The sequence below is a fragment of the Salmo salar genome, chromosome ssa19, assembly GCF_905237065.1.
Source record: "Salmo salar chromosome ssa19, Ssal_v3.1, whole genome shotgun sequence".
Taxonomy (NCBI): domain Eukaryota; kingdom Metazoa; phylum Chordata; class Actinopteri; order Salmoniformes; family Salmonidae; genus Salmo; species Salmo salar.
Window position 1 is genome coordinate 10,680,630 of NC_059460.1, and position 23,039 is coordinate 10,703,668.

General features: G+C 44.3%; 1 protein-coding gene across 1 annotated transcript; it reads right to left on the reverse strand.

The window, feature by feature from the left end:
* Window positions 1–4,011: 4,011 nt before the first annotated feature.
* On the reverse strand, window positions 4,012–19,787 carry LOC106578445 (serine-rich adhesin for platelets). Its single transcript, XM_014157245.2, has 5 exons — window positions 19,695–19,787; window positions 19,079–19,194; window positions 16,841–17,015; window positions 10,952–10,994; window positions 4,012–10,220 (listed from the first exon to the last, which is right to left on the reverse strand). The coding sequence occupies exon 5, from the start codon at window positions 10,107–10,109 to the stop codon at window positions 5,376–5,378; it is 4,734 nt and encodes a 1,577-aa protein (XP_014012720.2). The 5' UTR covers window positions 10,110–10,220; window positions 10,952–10,994; window positions 16,841–17,015; window positions 19,079–19,194; window positions 19,695–19,787; the 3' UTR covers window positions 4,012–5,375.
* Between the last annotated feature and the right edge of the window lie 3,252 nt (window positions 19,788–23,039).

The following is a 23,039-nucleotide window of genomic DNA, read 5'->3' on the forward strand; positions in this document are numbered from 1 at the left end:
CATGACAATGACCCAAAACACACGGCCAAGGCAACAAAGGAGTGGCTCAATAAGAAGCAGATTAAGGTCCTGGAGTGGCCTAGCCAGTCTCCAGACCTTAATCCCATAGAAAATCTGTGGAGGGAGCTGAAGGTTCGAGTTGCCAAATGTCAGCCTCGAAACCTTAATGACTTGGAGAAGATCTGCAAAGAGGAGTGGGACAAAATCCCTCCTGAGATGTGTGCCAACCTGGTGGCCAACTACAAGAAACGTCTGACCTCTGTGATTGCCAACAAGGGTTTTGCCACCAAGTACTAAGTCATGTTTTGCAGAGGGGTTAAATACTTAATTCCCTCATTAAAATGCAAATCATTTTATAACATTTTTAACATGCGTTTTTCTGGATTTTTTTGTTGTTATTCTGTCTCTCACTGTTCAAATAAACCTACCATTAAAATTATAGACTGATCATTTCTTTGTCAGTGGGCAAACGTACAAAATCAGCAGGGGATCAAATACTTTTTTCCCTCACTGTAACTCTGGGTATTCCTTACCTGTGGCGGTCCTCATGAGAGCCAGTTTCATCATAGCGCTTGATGGTTTTTGCGACTGCACTTGGAGAAACTTTCAGTTCTTGAAATATTCCGGATTGACTGACCTTCATGTTTTAAAGTAATGATGGACTGCTGTTTTTCTTTGCTTATTTGAGCTGTTCTTGCCATAATATGGACTTGGTCTTTCACCAAATAGGGCTATCTTCTTTATACCACCCCTACCTTGTCACAACACAGTTGATAGGCTCAAACGCATTAAGAAGGAAAGAAATTCCACAAATTAACTTTTAATAAGGCACCCCTGTTAATTGAAATGCATTCCAGGTGAATACCTCATGAAGCTGGTTGAGAGAATACCAAGAGTGTGCAAAGCTGTCATCAAGGCAAAGGGTGGCTACTTTGAAGAATCTCAAATGTAAAATATATTTTGATTTGTTTAACACTTTTTTGGTTACTACATGATTCCATATGTGTTATTTCATAGTTTTGATGTCTTCACTATTATTCTACAATGTAGAAACTAGTAAAAATAAAGAAAAACCCTTGAATGAGTAGGTGTGTCCATACTTTTGATCGGTACTGTACATTACATGAAATAGAGAAAGAGATTCTCACACTTAATTTGGGGTGTAGCTGTCTCCTGCCTGCCAAACAGTGAACACCACAGAACTGCACCCAATGTTCTGAGACTGCATTCCACCCAACAGCCATGGGAAACGATGACTCTAGAACCCTTGCCAGAGTATATGAGAGAAAGGAGGGAGAGAGAGAGACAGAGAGAGACAGAAACCTTGCCAGGGTGTGAGGTAGATGGAAAGAAAAAGGGAGGATGGGAGGGGAGAAGAGAAAGGTAATATTTTCCAAATGACCATTTTATTTTAATAACCCATCATTATGTAATAACTATTAGGAGACGCCCTTTCGAATGTTGTTGTTGTGCTGACAGGTTGAACTGTAGTGGGGAGAAGTCCTTTGAAGTGTAGAGGCAGAGACAAGCAGGTGCATGCATGTAATGCCATGAGCACTGCTGATAGCACCTACGCCTGCTGAATACATATTCAACAACGCCTGACAGCCATACATACAGTGCATTCGGAAAGTATTCAGACCCCTTGACTTTTTCCACATTTTGTTACGTTACAGCCTTATTCTAAAATGTATTAAATTGTTCCCCCCCTACATCAATCTACACATAATACCCCAAAATGACAAAGCAAAAACTGTTTTTTAGAAATGTTTGAAAATGTATATAAGAAAAAAAAAATGAAATATGACATTTACATAAGTATTCAGACCCTTTACTCAGGTTTGATCAGGTTCAAGTCCGGGCTCTGGCTGGGCCACTCAAGGACATTCAGAGACCTGTCCTGAAGCCACTCTGGAGTAGCTTTCATCAAGGATCTCTCTCTACTTTGCTCCGTTCATCTTTCCCTCGATCCTGACTAGTCTCCCAGTCCCTGCCGCTGTAAAACAACCCCACAGCATTATGCTGCCACCACCATGCTTCACCGTAGGGATGATGCCAGGTTTCCTCCAGACGTGACACTTGGCATCCAGGCCAAAGAGTTCAATCTTGGTTTAATCAGACCAGAGAATCTTGTTTCTCATAGTCTGAGAGTCCTTTAGGTGCTTTTTGGCAAACTCCAAGCAGGCTATCATGTGCCTTTTACTGAGTGGCTTCCGTCTGGCCACTCTACCATAAAGGCCTGATTGGTGGAGTGCTGCAGAGATGGTTGTCCTTCTGGAAGGTTCTCCCATCTCCACAGAGGAACTCTGGAGCTCTGTCAAGAGTGGCCACCGGGTTCTTGGTCACCTCCCTGACCAAGGCCCTTAGCCCCTGATTGCGGTCAGCTCTAGGATGAGTCTTAGTGGTTTCAAACTTATTCCATTTAAGAATGATGGAGGTCACTGTGTTCTTGGGGACCTTCAATGCTGCAGAAATGTTTTAGTACCCTTCCCTAAATCTGTGCCTCAAGACAATCTTTTCTCTGCGCTCTACGGACAATTATTTTGACCTCACGGCTTGGTTTTTGCTCTGTCAACTGTGGGACCTTATATAGACAGGTGTGTGCCTTTCCAAATCATGTCCAATCAATTAAATTTACCACAGGTGGACTAAAATCAAGTTGTAGAAACATCTCAAGGATGATCAATGGAAACAGGATGCACCTGAGCTCAGTTGAGTCTCATAGCAAAGTATCTGAATACTTATGTCAATAAGGTATCCCTTTTTCTTTTTATAAATTAGCAAACATTTCTAAAAACCTGTTTTCACTTTGTCATTATGGGGTATTGCGTGTAGATTGCTGAGTTACATTTTTTAATCCATTTTAGAATAAGGCTGTAACATAACAAAATGTGGAAAAATTCAAGGCGTCTGAATACTTTCCGAAGGAACTGTATGCTCATGTTTGTCGCCAAAGCAAAAACTCTTTAAAAATGTTGAGTCTCATAGACATAGGTCTTAATACTTACATATATCTTTTTTTATACATTTGCAAAAATTTCTAAAAACCTGTTTTTGCTTTGTCAATACGGGGTATTGTGTTTAGATTGATGAGGGGAAAAAACTATTTTATGAAATTTAGAATAAGGCTGTAATGTAACAAAATGTGGAAAAAGTCAAGGGGTCTGAATACTTTCCGAATGCACTGTACATAACATTGTATAACACAGGAGGCTGGTGAGGGGAGAACGGCTCATAATAATGGCTGGAACGGAGCCAATGGAATGACAAACACCTGGAAACCATGTGTTTTACGTATTTAATACCATTCCATAAATCCGCTCCAGACATTATCATGAGACCGTTCTCACCCACTAAGCTGCCACCAACCTCCTGTGTTGTATACATAACATTGCATTACCTATTAATAATTATTGTGCAAAACACTATAGAAACGGACACAAATAGAGAGTTTGAACACAAACACTGAACACAAATGAAGTCCAAGATGGTCGATGAGGTCTAAAGCATGACAAAAACATTATAGCTTGTACACATTGTTCTGGGTGTGTAGGCCTGTGTGGCCCTTCCCAAGTGACATCATAGAAAATGGCCAAAGTTAACTGTGACCAGCTGCACTCTATCCCACTAACCACACAGACAAACGACTGTATCGAGGTATTCTTACAGCATTGTAATTGGAATAGAGGAAACACCGTCTTAGTACAAGACCACTAAATAGCCCCATCCACACACTCGTTACATGCACTATTTAAAGCAGCAAGTATGTAATAAGGCTTTGCGTTCAGTATTGTTAGTCTAGGTCCATTAGTATAGTTGGAATGTGGTTTGGTAGGCCTGCTCTTGTGGTGTTGGTGGCAGGCATAACTATTCAGGTATGCAAGGGGAAAGTCAAAACACTAATGTCACAGCACACAGTCTTTGGTTAGATATGATAGTTGGGCATAACAGTTTGATATATATATATATATATATATATATATATATACTTATAATACAAAGGGGCAGATACAGAATTAGAACTGGTTTATTGTTAATTCACAATATATTTACCATATACTTGATCCAAAAACAATTGTTGAATTACACAAAAAGTAATTCACAAAATTTGAATAACAATCATCTGTTTATAATGCACACATACGCATTTCAGGAAAACCTTCCAAGACAACCAAAATAGAAAATACTGATTTCCATGAGAATTAAAACATTCAAAGATATTTACCTTGCATATCATATAGCATGCTAGCTTAAAGCATATTGATAGGCAGCACTTGATAATGAAATATGACCCCAGCCAAACTGAGTATGGTAGGTATACCTCTCACCGGGTGTAGGACTCTACCACAACAGGGCCCGTATTCTCAAGGAGTCTTAGTTTAGGAGTGCTCACCTAAGATCCGTTTTGGCTTCAGATCACAATGAATATGATCATATGTACAGGGGGGACCTGATCCTAGACCAGCACTCCTACTCTGATACGCTTTGTGAATAAAGGACATGGTTAGAACAGCTGCAGAAGTATTAAAACAGGATAGGATAGCTTCATAGCTAGAGCCCTTTGTTCATTTAATCTGTAGCAGATGAGGAAATACCTTTAACCTAGCATATACAGTACACTTCCCACTGATAACTAAACAAATATCAGACATGAGAAAGTCAAGTGAGAGGCCCATATATCCAAGCAACATGACAAAAAAACAAAGTGCCATGCTCTTGGATATGGTGTAGAGTTCATATGATGAGCTGCTCTTTGGATCCCAGGATAAGAGCATGACTTTAACCTGTGATATGACAGTGTTGACTTCTTTACTGTCAGCCATGCACTTTTTATTTTATCCAATTGGTAGTTACAGTCTTGTCCCATCGCTGCAACTCAAGCGTCCCCTGAAACACAACCCAGCCAAGCCACACTGCTTCTTGACACAATGCCCGCTTAACCCAGAAGCCAGCTGCACCAATGTGTTGGAGGATGCACCGTACACCTGGACACTGTGACAGCGTGCACTGCACCCGGCGCGCCACAGGAGTCACTAGTGCACGATGGGAGAAGAACATCCCTGCATGTCAAACCCTCCCCTAACCCGTACCACGCTGGGCCAATTTTGCGCCGCTTCATGGGTCTCCCGGTCACGGACAGGCGCGACAGAGCCTGGACTCGAACCAGGTTCTCTAGTGGCACAACTAGCACCGCGATGCAGTGCCTTAGCCCACTGCGCCACTCGGGAGGCCCAGAGCTATGCCCACTTAACAAGTCTGTTTTTAGTGAGCATAAATAGGTGTGTAAGTAAGTATCCTTTCTATAGAAGGAGACAAAAAGGAGACAGACAGACCCACTTTAGACTATTGAGATGCATCCCATACAGTATTTCTTCTCACAGTTCAGTCTCCTTCTCACCGCCATCACCTGCCAGGTAGTATTCATCATCTGTGGTTGTGTCAGAGTCCATGTCAGAGCCTGAGTCGGACTCCTCGAAGACTGCCAGGTTGGAGACGTAGCCCCTGGAGGGTAGGCGCCCCCTAGGGGACAGGCTGTCCGGTGATGCCCTGCTGTCTGTGGGGGAGGCAGAGGAGGAGCTGGGAGGGCGAGATATGCGTCTGGAGGCTGGGGACGGAGGGGGGGTTGGAGGACCCTCTGTATCCCACAGGGAGTGAGAGGTCTCCAGGCTGCCATGGTTCCACATGCGGCCAGTGGTGGTGGAGGTTGGAGATGGGGCGGTGAACTCTGAACTCCAGGATACATTTCTGGGTAGAGATTTGGATCTAGCCTTGTGTGGATTTATAAAATTAGCTTTGATTGTTTTGCGCTCATTTCTGGATGTCCTGTCACTAACGACAGACCAGTCATTTACAGCTTGGCTGTCACCTGTGGTTTTGTGGCCAGTGGTTGTGTGTGTGTCCCACATTGGTATTGTCCAATCACCTTTGACCCTACAGTCATCCCAAGTCATGACCTCTTCTCCAAAGGTCAGAGCGGGGTAAGTGAGGTCACTGACACTGCTGACGCTAGGGCCTGAGGAGATGCGTCCAGGACCCGAAGGTCGGCTAGAGAGCACAGAAGTCACACAGAAGGAACGCCCAGCCTCAAGACCATATTTGAGATCAGCACAGGAGGAGAAGGAGGCCAGACGTCCCTCACTGCCACGCTGATCTCCGGAACCAAACTCCCTGTCCCCTGGCTCACAGAGAGAGGTGGTCTTCTTCCTCTGAGGAATCCTGGGAACGTGGAACACGTTATCGTTCTCAGAGTCCTTCTGGCTGAAGTGTAAGACAGAGAAAGTGTTTCTGGGGCTGCCTGAGGAGGTTCTGTAGGCAGGGAGGGTTGCAGAGCGGCTGGGGTCCCAGGGTTGACGCATAACGGAGCTGAAGTCTCTCTGAGGAGGTTGCTTTCTGGCTCTACTGATCCTCTCCTCTTTGTAAGCTTCAAACTGCCGCCTTGTTGGGCTGATCTCGCTACTAGAAGGTTGGTCTTTGGGTTTCGTGATGCTTTCGTCCTTGTAAGACTCAAATTGAGGAAGGTCCATAACACAAGGCTGGTCTCTGTTTCTAGCCTCTGTATGGTCTTTAAAACCCTCAAACTGTGAGTGTTCACGTCTAACATTTTCCTTCGTCATATCTGACGTGTGCTCACTGCCAGCCCAGAAAGAGTTTGAAGGTTTGTGAACGCCATCATTCTCCCTCCATTTTTCCTTCTCTTCTCGATCGCTAGAACCACTGCTCTCAGTGACATCACTAATGTCACTGGCTCCTCTGACAGAAGGTGGCTGGGGTGTTCTCTTCGTCCTCTCGTCATCGAGACGTTTGACTCTGAAGGTCTGCCGGAGTCGACTCAGCACCAGGTCTATTTTGTTACTTTCCTTTTGCTCCTTCTCTGACTCGTTCTTTGGTTTCTCAGACTGAGGCATCGCTGGGTTTCTAGGGAGATTGGCAGCAGGTGTAGCAACAACATTGTCTCTCTTACCCCTCAGTGAGAATAAGCCTTTCTTTGGGCTCTGGGTTTGTAATGGAGCCACTCCACTCTTAGGCAAACTCTCGCTTTTACACACATCCTTCTCAGTGTCTAATGCTCCACTGTCATTGGAGCTTTGGTATGATTGACAGCTGGGACTTCCAATCACCTGGCTGTGTTGTAATGGTAGACGGCAGAGTTCATTGGACTTTATCTCTGTGACGACTCGTTTGTCTGGAGTGTGTCGAGGAAAACAGGGCTGTGCAGGCCTAATACTGTCCAATATGGCAGAGGAATCAACTTTAGAAATCCTGTACACAAGTGTCTCAACATTTTCTTGACTGGTCTGTTTGGAGTTGTTGTTGACCCAATCAATTTCCAAGGCAACAACCTTTGAACTGTCCTGTGACCTAGCCCTGTGATGGCCGTAGAAGGGGTAGTGTTGGGGTGAGGTAGGGGGTGAGAGAAGGGGTTGGGGTGAGTTTGTGTGTGTGTGTGTGACCTCACCCAGTGTTGGGCGTGAAGACTTGAGTGTGGAGTAGGGCGGGGAGCTAAATCGTGGCTTGGAAAAGCTCCCAAAATCTGGAAGGGAGAGAGGGGCAGCGGTCTCCCTCTGTGGTCCTATTGCGGTGGAGTCGGTTCCTGTGTGGTTGAATGTGAAGTTTGAAGTGTGGTCGCTAACACGCTCTGAGAGAGCTTGCCCTCCCTCCTTCACCAATGTATCAGATATTATGGATAAGTTATGCATCGAGGTTCCCCTCCAAACTTGTAGTTTGGTGGTCCTGGGGGTTGGGGGAGACAAAGGTGACGTAGCCCAGGTTGGGCTGCTCGATCTCAGGGAGGAGAAGATGGCGGGACCCCCTACACTACGGAGGGGTCTGGTTGGGGACAGAGGTCTCTGAGGTGAATGTGACTCCTGCCACGCTCTATGTGCTGTTACCCTCCCTTCCACTTGGGGCTGGTGTTTCTTAGGGGAGAGGTCTAGGCTGCCTATGAACGTCCTTTTCACCAGAGGGGACGAGCTGGGTGGGGAGAGGGGAAGGGTGGAGGGGGCCTGGGTGGTGGGGATACTCAGGGATATGGGGCTATAGCTGGCTGGGGACAACGGTCGGGTGTAGCGGGTCGGGGTTGGGATACTGGGGACGTAGCCGGTTTTAAGTAGGAGTGGTTGGGGAGTTGTGGTAGGCGTGTAAGCAGTTTTAGGGGCCTGCAGTTGGGATGTGGGGGTGTGAGTGTTACTCACTATGGGAATCTGGCTTCTGACGACTGGGGGTGGAGATTTTGGGCTGTTTTGGGGGTCTTGGCTCATAGAGCTGGTGGTATTGAGTGAGCGGGAACTATAGAGGGGTCTGTGGCTACTGAGGGATGTGGAGGCGATACTGGTTTGTAAGGAGAGCTGTCTGGAAGAGGGGTTCGGGGAATGGGACTTATAAAGGATTCTATGACTACTGAGGGAGGATTGAGTGTCACTGGTTTCAGAGCTGGTTGAAGTCTTGGGGCTAAATACGGTCAGAGGGGTGTAGATGGTGTCATAACTAGATGGCCTACTGTAGCGATCAGGCTTGCTGGACTTTATTGGGAAACTCAAAGTGCTCGAGCTAGCTGGGCTACTGTTGTTAGAGCTGAAGGAGATATTGGACAAACAATAGGGCTTTTGTGATTGTCGGTCATTCGAGTTAAGGGAATCCTGAGTTTTGAGTATTCTATAGGAATCCTGGTCTGGGATATCTTGAGCATAAGTCCTTTTAAGGGTGCTCTGAGTTGTGTGTTTGCCAGTGACAGTATTGCGGTTTAGGTTGGTATTGTTGGGGGTGACTAAATTATTGTTGTTATTGATGCTGATTTGGGGATTGACACCAGTGTTATCATTGGTGCTAGAGGGGCCTGTGTTATTATTTCTGGAAGTGCTTGAGAGGCTGGATGTGTTGTTGTTGTTGTTGATAGTGGTAGTGGGACTGAGGGGGGAACTGGGATTAGACACACTGTTCTCCAGAGTAATGTGCTTTCTCCAGCTAGTAGATCTCAGGGTGGTTCCTCTGGGAAGAGACTGGCTCCTTAGAAAATCCAGGTGGTCATATTGGAACGGTGGAGAGGAAGGAAGATGAGTATCACTGATGGGAACTGTGGTTCCATCTGGTCTCTCTGAGGGGGAAAGTCTCTCTAGACCACTTAACAGAAGAGTCTGCTTACTGGGGAAGGTTGGGTTGGGATACGCCCTGGAAGTCTGGGGAAGTTTGGTAAAGGGTATGCCCTCTGTGTCTTTGTAATTGGGCGAGGTTGAAAATAGTTGTGTCCTGTGTGTATTTGCTTCTCTGTGATTGGAAGTTGGTAAGGGGAGGTGCCTTGATCTCTCTATTGTCCTGTAAGTTGGAGAAGCTGAATTTGGGAGGAACTTGGACCTCTCTCTGGCTCCATCATTGGATGAGGTTAAGGAAAAGTGTGCCCTAATTGTCTCTGATGCTTTGTAATTGGTTGTGGTTGGAGAGAGGTGTGGACTTGAAGTCTCTCCATCTCTGTCATTGGTTGGAGAGGAGATATTGGTTTCTGAGTGGATAGAGCTCGCAACAGTGTTGAGCCTTCTCAGAGAGAAAAGAAGGCTACTGGTTGTTGGTTTGGAACTCAGCAATGATGTCTGGTCTCCTTGACAACTAGCCTGTAGCATTCCCTTGTGTACATGCAGGTCGGGAGTAACAGGGGAAACAGCTCCCCCCTCTCCCCCTCTGTTGACCAGCCTCCCCCAACTCACATCCAGAGAGACAGGCTTAGAAACTGGGGCCTTTGTTGGGTTGTCCAGTTTGAGGCTGGGGGTGCTTCCCTCATACCAGCCCCCCACTGTGCTTCTGCTGCTACCCAGTGTTGAAGCCCTCTCATGGACTTGTGATCCAAGGGTCAACCCCCTCTCCCCAACACGTTGGTTCTGGGTCTCCAGAAACTGTTGTTGTCGTCGTTGTCCTACAGAGTCTGTCTCGAGAGGGACTTGTGGCTTCAAAAGCACACCCCCCTTGCTCACTTCCTGTCCGCTACCTTGGGTTTCCTGTCCAGACTCACTGGTTGCCGTGCCAACCACACCAATGTCCGTACCGGCCATGCCCCGCTTGTTCCTGCGTATTCTCCCACTCCACTGCGGGGCGAGAACCGACACCAGCGTGGAGGACAACATGGCTGTCTTGGAATCCTCTTCCTCTTTAAAAGGAAGTGATGTCACTTCCTCTTCCTCTGAAGGGCGATTGGCTGGTATAAAATAATATGATGGTGAGACTTCTCTTTTCACCTGAGGAGAAAGTTCAAAGTTCAAATCAGATTATATTGATATCAACAATTAGAGACATATCTGTTAAGCTTTAACCTCAAAGCCAAAGGTTTTCCATGAAAAAGAGAATCTATGATTGAACTATTTTGCTTTTAGTCCAAAAGTTATGCAACGTCAGAAATGTGAAATCTATTGCCTTAGATCAAACTGCAGCATGTAATGGTTTTCATATGTCAACACTGTGACTTGTCACTCCACACCTCCCAAAGCTATGTAGGCTGAGTGGTAGAGTATTTGTGTGTGACAACACATTTAATCTGACATGGAAATCCAAATAGTGTACTTATTGAAACTGGAGCATTGCAGGAGTCATGTTCCCATGAAAATGTTATTAAAGTAATTAGTCTGGACAAACAGGTTATTTCCAAGTACATGAGATTTCTACAGAAACACCATTTTTCTCCTCCCCAAACTGGCATTCATGTTGGTTGTTTTCAGATTACACAATGTTCAAACTGACATTGATTATGTGCCAACGATTTAATTGAAGCATTCATAATATGGCCTCCATGGCGCTGTTAATATAGCAGATGCCATTAGCAGTCATGACAGTTGATGTTGGCTAATGGAAACACTATAATGACACAAACTGGTGACATTAACTGTAATGACTGTTAATAACATGTCTATTGTGTTATTAAGTAAAGTGTCATTAATAATGTTGCCACTAAATGGCAATGCTTTATGTTTACCTGTGCTTGAGCTATAGGTGTGTTCCTTACAGGTCCCTGAGAACTGCAGAGAAAAACATTATAACACATCATTACAATGAATGTTAATGGTTATACAGTGCATTCAGAAACTAATCAGACCCCTTGACTTTTTCCACATGTTGTTACGTTACAGCCTTATTCTCAAATTGATTCAATTAGATTGAGGAAACAATTTACACACAATACCCCATAATGACAAAGTGAAAACAGTTTTGAAATGTAAGCAAATTTATTACAAATAAAATAAAGATACCTTATTTACATATGTATTCAGACCCGTTGCTATGAGACTCAAAATTGAGCTCAGGTGCATCCTGTTTCCATTGATCATCCTTGAGATGTTTCTACACTTGATTGGAGTCCATCTGTGGTAAATTCAATTGATTGGACATGATTTGGAAAGGCTCCACAGTTGACAGTGCATGTCAGAGAAAAAACCAAGCCATGAGGTCGAAGGAATTGTCCGTAGAGCTCAGAGACAGGATTGTGTCGAGGCACAGATCTGGGGAAGGGTACCAAAAAATGTCTGCATCATTGAAAGTCCCAAACAACAGTGGCCTCCATCATTCTTAAATGGAAGAAGTTTGTAACCACCAAGACTCATCCTACAACTGGCCACCCAGCCAAACTGAGCAATCGGGGGAAAAGGGCCTTGGACAGAGCTTCAGAGTTCCTCTGTGGAGATGGGAGAACCTTCCGGAAGGGCAACCATCTCTGCAGCACTCCACCAATCAGGCCTTTATGGTAGTGTAGCCAGACGGATGCCACTCCTCAGTAAAAGGCACATGACAGCCCGCTTGGAGTTTGCCAAAAGGCACCTAAAGGACTCAGACCATGAGAAACCAAGTTTTCTGGTCTGATGAAACCAAGGTTGAATTCTTTGGCTTGAATGCCAAGCGTCACGTCTGGAGGAAACCTGGCATCCTCCCTACGGTGAAGCATGGTGGTGACAGCATCATGCTGTGGGGATGTCTTTCAGCGGAAGGGACTGGGAGACTAGTCAGGATTGAGGGGAAGATGAACGGCACAAAGTACAGAGAAATCCTTGATGAAGTCCTGAGCACTCTGGAGCAGGTTCTCAGACTGGGGAGAACGTTCACCTTCCCACAGACAACGACCCTAAGCACACAGACAAGACAACGCAGGAGTGGCCCAGCCAAAGTCCTTAAGTGGTGCAGCCAGAGCTCGGACTTGAACCCGTTTGAATGCCTGAGGTAGAGTGCCTCATGATAAGCTGTAGACCACACTATCTACCAAGAGAGTTTTCATCTATATTTTTCGTAGCCGTCTTTTACCACCACAAACCGATGCTGGTACTAAGACCGCACTCAACAAGCTGTATAAGGCCATAAGCAAACAAGAAAATGCTCATCCAGAAGCGGCACTCCTAGTGGCCGGGGACTTGAAATCATTGAAATCATTTTTACCTGGTAGAAATTTTTACATTTACTTCACACACAGAGACGCATACAAAGCTCTCCCTCGCCCTCCATTTGACAAATGTGACCATAATTATATCCTCCTGATTCTTGCTTAGAAGCAAAAACTAAAGCAGGAAGTACCAGTGCCTCACTCAATATGGAAGTGGTCAGATGATGCGGATGCTACGCTACAGGAGTGTTTTGTTAGCACAGACTGGAATATGTTCCGGGATTCATCCAATGGCATTGAGTAAGTAGTATACCACCTCAGTCACCGGCTTCATCAATAAGTGCATTGACGATGCCGTCCTCACAGTGACCATGCGCACATATCCCAACCAGAGGCCATGAATTACAGACAACATCCACACCGAGCTTAAGGCTAGAGCTGCCGCTTTCAAGGAGCGGGACACTAAGCCGGACGCTTATAAGAAATCCTGCTATGCCCTCAGACAAACCATCAAACAGGCAATGCATCAATACAGGACTAAGATTGAATTGAATCTCACTACACTGGCTCTGATGCTCATCGGATGTGGCAGGGCTTGCAAACTATTACGGACTACAATGGGAAACCCAGCCGCAAGCTGCCCAGTGATGCAAGCCTACCAGACAAGATAAATGCCTTTTATGCTTGCGTTGAGGCAAGCAACACTGAAGCATGCATGAGAGCACCAGCTGTTCCGGACGACTGTGTGATGCCGCTCTCCGTAGCCAATGTGAGCAAGACCTTTAAACAGGTCAACATTCACAAGGCCGCGGGGCCAGACGGATTACAAGGACGTGTACTCAGAGCATGTGCGGACCAACTGGCAAGTGTCTTCACTGACATTTTTCAACCTCTCCCTGACCTCTCTAATACCTACGTTTAAAGCAGACCACCATAGTCCCTGTGCCCAAGAAAGCGAAGGTAACCTGCCTAAATGACTACCGCCCCTTAGCACTCATGTCGGTAGCCATGAAGTGCTTTGAAAGGCTGGTCATGGCTCACATCAACAGCATCCTCCAGGATACCTTTGACCCACTCCAATTCGCATACCGCTCCAACAGATCGACAGATGACGCAATCTCAGTCCCACTCCACACTGCCCTTTCCCACCTGAACAAAAGGAACACCTATGTGAGAATGCTGTTTATTGACTACAGCTCAGTGTTCAACACCATAGTGCCCACAAAGCTCATCACTTAGCTAAGGACCCTGGGACTAAACACCTTCCTCTGCAACTGGATCCTAGACTTCCTGACAGGCCGGCCCCAGGTGGTAAGGGTAGGCAACAACACCTCTGCCACGCTGATTCTCAACACGGGAGCCCCTCAGGGGTGCGTGCTTAATCCCCTCCTGTACTCCCTGTTCAACCACGACTGCATGGCCATGCACGACAGTGTGGTGCCAGGGCAACTACCTCTCCCTCAACGTGAGCAAGACACAGGAAATGAATGTGGACTAGTGCGTACGGCCCAGTACATCACTGGGGCCAAGTTTCCTGCCATCCAGGACCTATATACTAGGTGGTATCAGAGGAAGGCCCCAAAAATGGTTAAAGGCTCCAGTCACCCAAGTCATAGACGTTCACTCTGCTACCGCACAGCAAGCAGTACCGGAGCACCATGTCTAGGTCCAAAAGGCTCCTGAACAGCTTCTACCCCCAAGCCAACAGACTGCCGAACAGTTAATCAAATGGCCACCCGGACTATTTACATTGACCCCCCCCCCTTTGATTTTACACTGCTGCTACTCATTGTTTATTATCTATGCATTATCACTTTACCCCTAACTACATGTACAAACTACCTCAATTAACCATATTTTCTTAGCTCTATTTCTTGAACTGCATTGTTGGTTAAGGGCGTGTAAGTAAGCATTTCACTGTAAGGTCTACACCTGTTGTATTCGGAGCATGTGACAAAATTTGATTTGATCTCCTGAGAGACCTGAAAATATCTGAGCAGCGACGCTCTCCATCCAACCTGACAGAGCTTGAGAGGATCTGCAGAGAAGAATGGGAGAAACTCCCTAAATACAGGCATGCCAAGCTTGTAGTGTCATACCCAAGAAGACTCAAGGCTATAATTGCTGCCAAAGGTGCTTCAACAAAGTACTGAGTAAAAGGGTCTGTATACTTATGTAAATGTTGTGTTTTTAATTTTAATACATTTGCAAAATAAAACAAAAAATTACAAATTTCTGCTTTGTAATTATGGGGTATTGTGGGTAGATTGATGAGGGGCAAAAAACTATTGAATCCAGTTTAGAATAATGCTGTAACGTAACAAAATGTGGAAAAAGTCAAGGGGTCTGAATACTTTCCGAATGCACTTTATACCATAATATGTAAGACACACAAGCATGCAGACACACCTCCTGGGTGTTAATGTTTTGTAAAGATTACAGGTGTCACACGTTTTTCATTCACCCTGATCCACAGGATCAACTACATTCCATCTTCTCTCTTGACCTCCATTGCTCATTCTCCCCTTCTTGTCTATCCTCCAGCTCTCCCTTTTTCATGATTTATGTTTACCTGGGCTCATAGCCGCGGGAAGTAGGGGCGTAACAGTATTGTGGGGGTTATGGGCATATTTATGTTAGATTGTTATCAGGTCTCTGTCTGTATTGGTGTTTTAGCTGGTATATCAGTCAGCAGGGTGTGGCTGCCTGGGCGTGTTGAGTGTTGAGCAATGGGAGCAGATCCAACAATATACCCATAACCCCCTCAAATCTGAATTATAAATAAATATATTTTAATTTCAAAAATATTGAATATTTAAAACATTTTCATAAAAGTAGCGCACTGGGCCTTTACTTGTATTAGCAGACTGATAGACGCCTGTAGCACGGGCAAAACATTTTTTACCAGCAAAAAAAAGTTGTATAATTAAGAAGAGTCTTTTGCAAGATTCAATACTTGGGATTGTAAGAATTGTTGCCCTGTCCCTTTCTCTGCAATTGTCATTCTAATGGAATTCAGAAATAACTAAATCCTGTCCTCAAATGTTTACATCAAAAAGGTGCAAAGTTATGGGCAAAGACACAAAACATCCATATGAAATTAATTGTTTTTACTGATCAAATAACATGGAAAACAACCCCTTTTTGTGCAGTATTAATTTACCATCGTTACAAACCACTTAAATGTACATTACTGTATTGTACACAAGCTGGTCATCTAGGTTTGTAACTAGACCATCACCATGAAGAAAAACAATGTACAGTAGAGTAATTGAGTACATTGAGACATCAAGTGGTTTGTGATGATGTGATGTGATGATCTGGCTGAGTTGGTAGAGCATGGCGCTTGCAATGCTAGGGTTGTGGGTTTGATTCCCACGGGGGACCAGTATGAAAAACTATGAAAATGTATGCACTCCCTACTGTAAGTTGCTCTGGGTAAGAGTGTCTACTGAAAAGGAATGAATAGACCATTTCAGTTCACATAGAAATAAGTTGCATTTGCAAAGTATTTCACGGAACTGGGAGACATATCAAGCAACTATTTTTATATTCCAACAGTACTTTCAGATGAACTGTTTGGTGCAGATAATTATCAGACTCAAGTTACAAATGCTGGTAAACACTCAACTACAACATACATTTAGTTAGGACACTGGGCCTTTACTAGTCCTGTTTTAGCAAACCACATATAGATATCTTCAGCAGAGGCAATGTTTTTCTTTCTGCGTCGAAAACGTCACAGCACCCCCCCAAACTACTTCCAGCGGTGTTGCCTGGCTACGTTAGCAATAGCGGAACAGAGTAATAACTGAATGCCTTAAAATCACACTTGTAATAAAGACATCACACACAAACACAGGGCCACAGGGCCATATAAGTTGATGGTGAGAGGTGTGTGGCCTCAGTCTAAAGGGCTGACATGGATAGGTGACAATACAGCCAGGTAAAGGTCGGCTGTTACTAAGGGCCAGTGTTTGACAAATGACTCGTACTGATAAGAGTTGCATTCATCTCTGACATATATTACGCACGCACGCACGCACGCACGCACGCACGCACGCACGCACGCACGCACGCACGCACGCACGCACGCACGCACGCACGCACGCACGCACGCACGCACACACACACACACACACACACACACACACACACACACACACACACACACACACACACACACACACACACACACACACACACACACACACACACACACACACACACACACACACACACACACACAAGAAATCAATCTGAAGTATTTCCTCAGTACAGCAGTCCAAGGAACTAATTAACCTTGGTTAAACCCGTTTACTTTCATATCATTGATTTATGGAGCCGTGTTGGTGCAAATCTATCTGTACACATACATAGATGGTAACAGAAGGAGAGTGTCTAAGAGAAGGCCAATAAAATAAAATACATCACTGTATAATGCAAAATCCCATAACGAAGGCTATACACTCTAGCTTTAAAAATGCTCTGTCTCACCTGTGTAGACAGTGTTCCCTCTGAGCTGTGGACTCTAGTTTTTCCAGGTCGTGTTTCTTGCTGTGTTGAGAGGAGAGTCTGAAGGAAAGGGAGGATGTAAACCAGGTCTGGTTGGGGTTCTTGTTCAGAACTGCAGGTTGGCCGTGACTCTCCTCCCTGGTCCTCAAAGTTAGCTCTGGTCACAAACATCCCATATGGTATTAGAGTAGAGTTTATAACTAGACCTGTAATAGGTACTGATATAACAGTCCATGTGGATCTGTAGCAGACAGGTAAATCACTGCACACTGCTGTAAATTCCCTCAGTTGTGTCCCCTGTAGGGCTGAGCGATTAGTGCTTTTTGAGGTTGGTTCGTTTCGTTTTGATTATTAAAAAACAAATAACGCTTTTCGATTTTTTTATATATTTTTTTAAACATGAAATAATGACTTTTTAAAGCCAAAAATAGTGAACATTCAATTGCCAAAACATTAACTTATTCCATTGTCTATGTCTGGTCCACATTGGGTAGACATCCATAGAAAAAGAGGAAATTACTATGAAATAATAAATATTTCAGTTGTGTATACTACTTAGCTTTTATTTGATGACTATTATTTTTCATTCCTTAAAGTAATCTCATCAGTAGCAGTCAGCCAGCCAGGCCATCTAACGTTATGTTATCCAAAGTTAAATCTAGAATCGGCTTCCTATATCGCAACAAAGCATCCTTCACTCATGCTGCCAAACATACCCTCGTAAAACTGACCATCCTACCGATCCTTGACTTCGGTGATGTCATCTATAAAATAGCCTCAAACACTCTACTCAACAAATTGGATGCAGTCTATCACAGTGCCATCCGTTTTGTCACCAAAGCCCCATACACTACCCACCATTGCGACCTGTACGCTCTCGTTGGTTGGCCCTCGCTTCATACTCGTTGCCAAACCCACTGGCTACAGGTTATCTACAAGTCTCTGCTAGGTAAAGCCCCGCCTTATCTCAGCTCGCTGGTCACCATAGCAGCACCCACTCGTAGCATGTGCTCCAGCAGGTAAATCTCACTGGTCACCCCCAAAGCCAATTCCTCCTTTGGTCATCTTTCCTTCCAGTTCTCTGCTACCAATGACGCGAACGAGCTGCAAAAATCTCTGAAGCTGGAGACTCATATCTCCCTCACTAGCTTTAAGCACCAGCTGTCAGAGCAGCTCACAGATCACTGCACCTGTACATAGCCCATCTGTAAACAGCCCATCTATCTACCTACCTCATCCCCATACTGTATTTATTTATTTATTTATCTTGCTCCTTTGCACCCCAGTATCTCTACTTGCACATTCATCTTCTGCACATCTACCATTCCAGTGTTTAGTTGCTATATTGTAATTACTTCGCCACCATGGCCTATTTATTGCCTTAACTTACCTCATTTGCACTCACTGTATATAGACTTTTTGTTTTATTTTGTTCTACTGTATTATTGACTGTATGTTTTGTTTATTCCATGTGTAACTCTGTGTTGTTGTATGTGTCGAATTGCTATGCTTTATCTTGGCCAGGTCGCAGTTGCAAATGAGAACTTGTTCTCAACTAGCCTACCTGGTTAAATAAAGGTGAAATAAATCAATAAAAATAAATGTGCTCCCCATACCGTACTGTCTTTAGTCATCTTATTTAGCTAGCCTGTCTAAGTATACTGCAGAGTGGTCTGACAAAATCGTTTTTACTCGTTCTTCAAAGCAGACAAAAGGTCTCTGTACCCCTTGTCGTTGTGAACATTGTTCTCTTATGCGGTCTGTGTGTATCTAACCTAATGTAGCAGGCATAAAAGTGTATCGGTCCAGAGATCTGTACACAATGACAAGATGCTCATGTCTATTCCCTAACAACGGGAGTCGTTGTTCCAAAGGCGGGAAGGCAGTCGACAAGCTTAGGTTCCAAATAAGCCCATAGAAACGCATTGGGCTTATTTTTGGACCGATTTCGGCGAGAGTGAAACCTCTCGCTTCGCCTCTTCCTCTCTGATCTGTCATTGTATATAATGACCATGTTTCTGTGCTGACGTAGGTTGAGTTTACTTAATGAAAACTACAACTCCCTTCAGCCTGCATAGTTCTTGACTTCATTTCTCAAATCTCTCGTGAATGATTTGATTTCTCTGGGCTCACAAAAAAACGAAATGGAATTCAAGTAATTGAACCGATAATTGCTCAGCACTAGTCACCTGTGTCTCTAAGGTGTGCGAGTTGTCTCACCTGTCTGTTCTATCCCGCCACTGTTGGCACTGAGTGGTGTCTGAGTGCACTGGTCAGTTTCCACTTCGTTTCCATGATGATTCTTCTCCTGGGACCACCTCACATGCTGGGGTCTCCTGGGGGAACAACACACCTAAGTATCCATGGAAACCAGATCAGGCATGACCAGAACCTAAGTCCAATAATATGGAACTAGACCATAAAGACAAGGTCCAATCGGTCATAGGCAATAGCAGCAGGTGAGTGACTGTGATTCTAACACTCACATTATCTGTCCATCAGCCTTTCCTTGACATATAAAATCATTTGGTTTATTTTAGAACGATCCGCTCCCGCCACTCAACACCCCACAGGCAGCCACACACTGCTGACTGATATACCAGCTAAAACACCAATACAGACAGAGACCTGATAACAATCTAACATAAATATGCCCATAATGTTACAGAGCAACTATCTGACACACATCTATCTGATGATCTCTGTCTCTGCACAGACTAATGTAACCAATCACAACCAGTCAGTATAATCCCACTAAAGAGCTGATTATTCACCCTGATTCTAAACATATTCTGGTCACTGGGAAAGATACCAAAGTAATCAGAGAGTACTATACCTCAGGGAGATGCAGTGATTACCATCTCCACTACACTGTGTTGTCCTGTTCTGGGCTGGCTGGCAGCTACCAGCACGGGCCAAGTTCAAATCAACTGCGACTACAGTTTAAAGCCTCTGGCTGTCTTTGGCATGGAAGTCACATGAGGATTCTCTGTCTCAGTGTGCCTCTTTGTCTGTCTGTCTGACTAACTCGCAATCTGTCCGTCTTCTGTTTCTTTCATTTTCTTTCTCCCTCCCTTTTTCTCCCTCCCAATACAGAGGCATGGCCCTATACTGTGGGTGAAACAAGCCATTACACAAGCTGCTACACCTTTCCTTTAGAAAATACTTGTTGGCTGTAAGGCTTTAAGCTCTGCATCATAACAGGACAACGTGGCAGGACATGCTATAAGTAGAGCTCTCCTGTGGTAATCATTCCTTTAACTACAGATGAATGCCAAATTCAACAGACTGCAGGGCAGATTCAGTCACTGTTTTTACTCTTTCTTTCTCCCACAGACCATGAGCGCATTGATGTCAACAAGGAAAAACAGGTGAACATGCTCTATTCACAGAAACACCACACTGTTGTTGGTTGCTGCCGGCGTTGGCCTAAATCTTCCAAACTATGATCAAACTAAACTGGAATGCTTACAGCACCGAGCACCTCAAGCCAAAGCAAACATCTATCCTAAAGGAAAGCTTCACATCCGTTCTGAGTAAATAAAAAAAGTTGGTCAAACCACTCTGCTCTCCACAGCAGCATGCATGTGCTTCAAGGCTTATTTTCTTCAAAATGTCTAACATGCCCAGCACGACATGCAAGATAATATCTACATGAAAGGTCATAATCCTGTCATAAGATGTTCAAAATGGTTTGCATAAATCAACCTTTCTGTAAGCTTATTGTGAAGCTATATAAATGGCTGTCCATTTTGATCTTCACAGATGTACACTGAGTGTACAAACATTAGGAACACCTGGTCTTTCCATGACATAGATCGACCAGATGAAAGCTATGATCACTTATTGATGTCACTTGCTAAGTGTAGATGAAGGGGAAGAGACAAGTTAAAGGAGGATTTAAGCCTTCAAGGGGATTTGGCTTTTCAATAGGTCACGGGCGAAATTGTGGTGTAGATACTTGTGGGGACGAATAGTAGACGGGGGTCAGACATTTTAAAACCGATTTCCTGCAATTCTACACACGACTAAGTGGAAGGATAAGTGGAAGTTGCTATTGCTATTTCCTCAGAGGATGATATGGAAACACAAATAAATGACTGGGGGGACGAATTGAACTGTTCTGAATATTGGGGGGAGGGGCGTGGACGATGACATGTCCCCCCCATCCCCGTGTCAATTTCGCCTAGGTTAGCCTATGACCTCACAGCAAACATTGGTAATGTCACAACCATCTGCCAGTCCCACCCCAACTGAATACTTGCACAGTACAGGCAATGCTTTATAGCACAGATTTGTTTACCTTTTGTAGAGGGATTGATATGGGATTAAGAAAGTTGACTTAATTGGCAAAGGAACAATTCTGAACATGCATGGAGGCCTATGGTTCTATACAAATGCCAGCACAACTATGTTTCCTAGGTGACCTTTAAAGTAACTGTCTAGTGAAAAACTCACTTTTAAAAGTTACTCTTAACTCATACCCAGATAATGTTGTTGAATAGTCCTATATTCGTATTTGTGGCCAAAACAAAAAACCCACCTCAAACAGACTGTTTCAAAAATGTTGGCTCATTAAATAAAGGTGAAATTGACTGAGCTGGCAAATCAGCAGTCTACTCGCATAGATACACACACACACACAGCGAGACATGGTTTAACGTGACCAAGCCCCCAGTAGGGTACAACCGTAGGGGTTACTCGTATGTTCAATTACTTACTTTACTCATAACCCGACACCGGCTGTATTTATTTTTATCATTCTACAAACATTTTGGATATGCTTTGTTGGTCATTTTTAACATACTTCCATGCCGTCTTAAATCAACAACTACATCATACCTAAAAACACTGACTCTACACGTAAAAATGTTCGCATGAATAGATTTACATATCATGCGATGGTCATTCACGATTATCAGCCAAAGAGCTGTTTCCAATATACTTTCTTCAGCTAGCTAATGTTAGCTAACCCTGCTTTTATATCTAACGTGAATAAATGTGGTTGCGTACTGTTATGTTTGAACAATAGTAGGAGAAAAGACCACCCAAATAAGTTTCATCAACTGCCCAAGGACCAGTTCTAACTAGCTATGTGTATTGCCTGTGTAAACTTGAAGATTCCACCAAGTAGGTATAGATATTGCCATAGGCTACTTTGGGCCATTTGGTAGGGTTGGCTGCACAGCTGGTCTTCGGCAAGTTGAAAGAACATATTGGCAAGCGAACAAGAAAACTGTTCTATATACATAGACCGTTCAAGGGCAGGCAAAGACTTGGAGGAAAATTATGTCACTCATATTTTAAATAATTATAGATTATATTTCATAGAAATCGGAAACACTGGACAGTTACTTTAAAATGTCAGGGAGCATGCATGTGCAAACTAGTCCCTTACAGATGAACCAGAGTTTAACTATCCGACTGTTACATGAAACACCTCGAAAGTTCGTATCTTGCGTAAAATACAAGTTCAAACGCAAGTGGGCCTAGGCTGAACAAGAAGGATAGAAGATAAAACCCCCAAAAATGTAAAACCAAACATGTCCAAATTATATCGAATGATATCAGCCTACTGACCTTAAATTGCTGCAAATTTATAGACTTCACAATCCCGTAGCCTATCATTAGCAAAGAAGCAATTACAACTAAGTTTTAAATGAATCAAGACATTTACTCTGTCTTTTTCGTCCTCTTCCACTTTGCGTCTCTCTGGACAGGAACCTTTGGCGCCTCTGTCTCTTCCTCTCTCTCCTTCTCTCCACCTTGAAATCTGAGATCTACCTTCGCCTCGTCATGTGTTGACATTATCAGTCTACCTGTCTGCTCCCGTTTGGTTACCCTCCGTTAACCAATTGAGGCGGGAGGGAGGCTTAAAACACCGCCGGTGAAAAGGCAGAAAGGAATTTAAGTACATCGTACATCGCCATTCCTGAGGCTGATCCGCCATTACTGGCATTCTCCGCGTGAAATGGGTTTCCTCTCTCCCGCCTCTCCCTCCCTTGGGTGTGACACAAGGTCACCTTTGTGCATGCGAAATAGACAGGACAGGTGCGGCGAAGAAGTTTCGCTTTCTCTAAACAACAGACCGTTAGGGAATCGATTAGATAAGGTTACTACCTAGATAAGGTGGGGGTCATTTCCTTGCTGAATGTACACATACTTCTAACCAAACCGACAT

Bases quoted from the DNA above. Each gene is read 5' to 3' on its own strand.
- LOC106578445 (XM_014157245.2), bottom strand. From the start codon at position 10,109: ATGTTGTCCTCCACGCTGGTGTCGGTTCTCGCCCCGCAGTGGAGTGGG.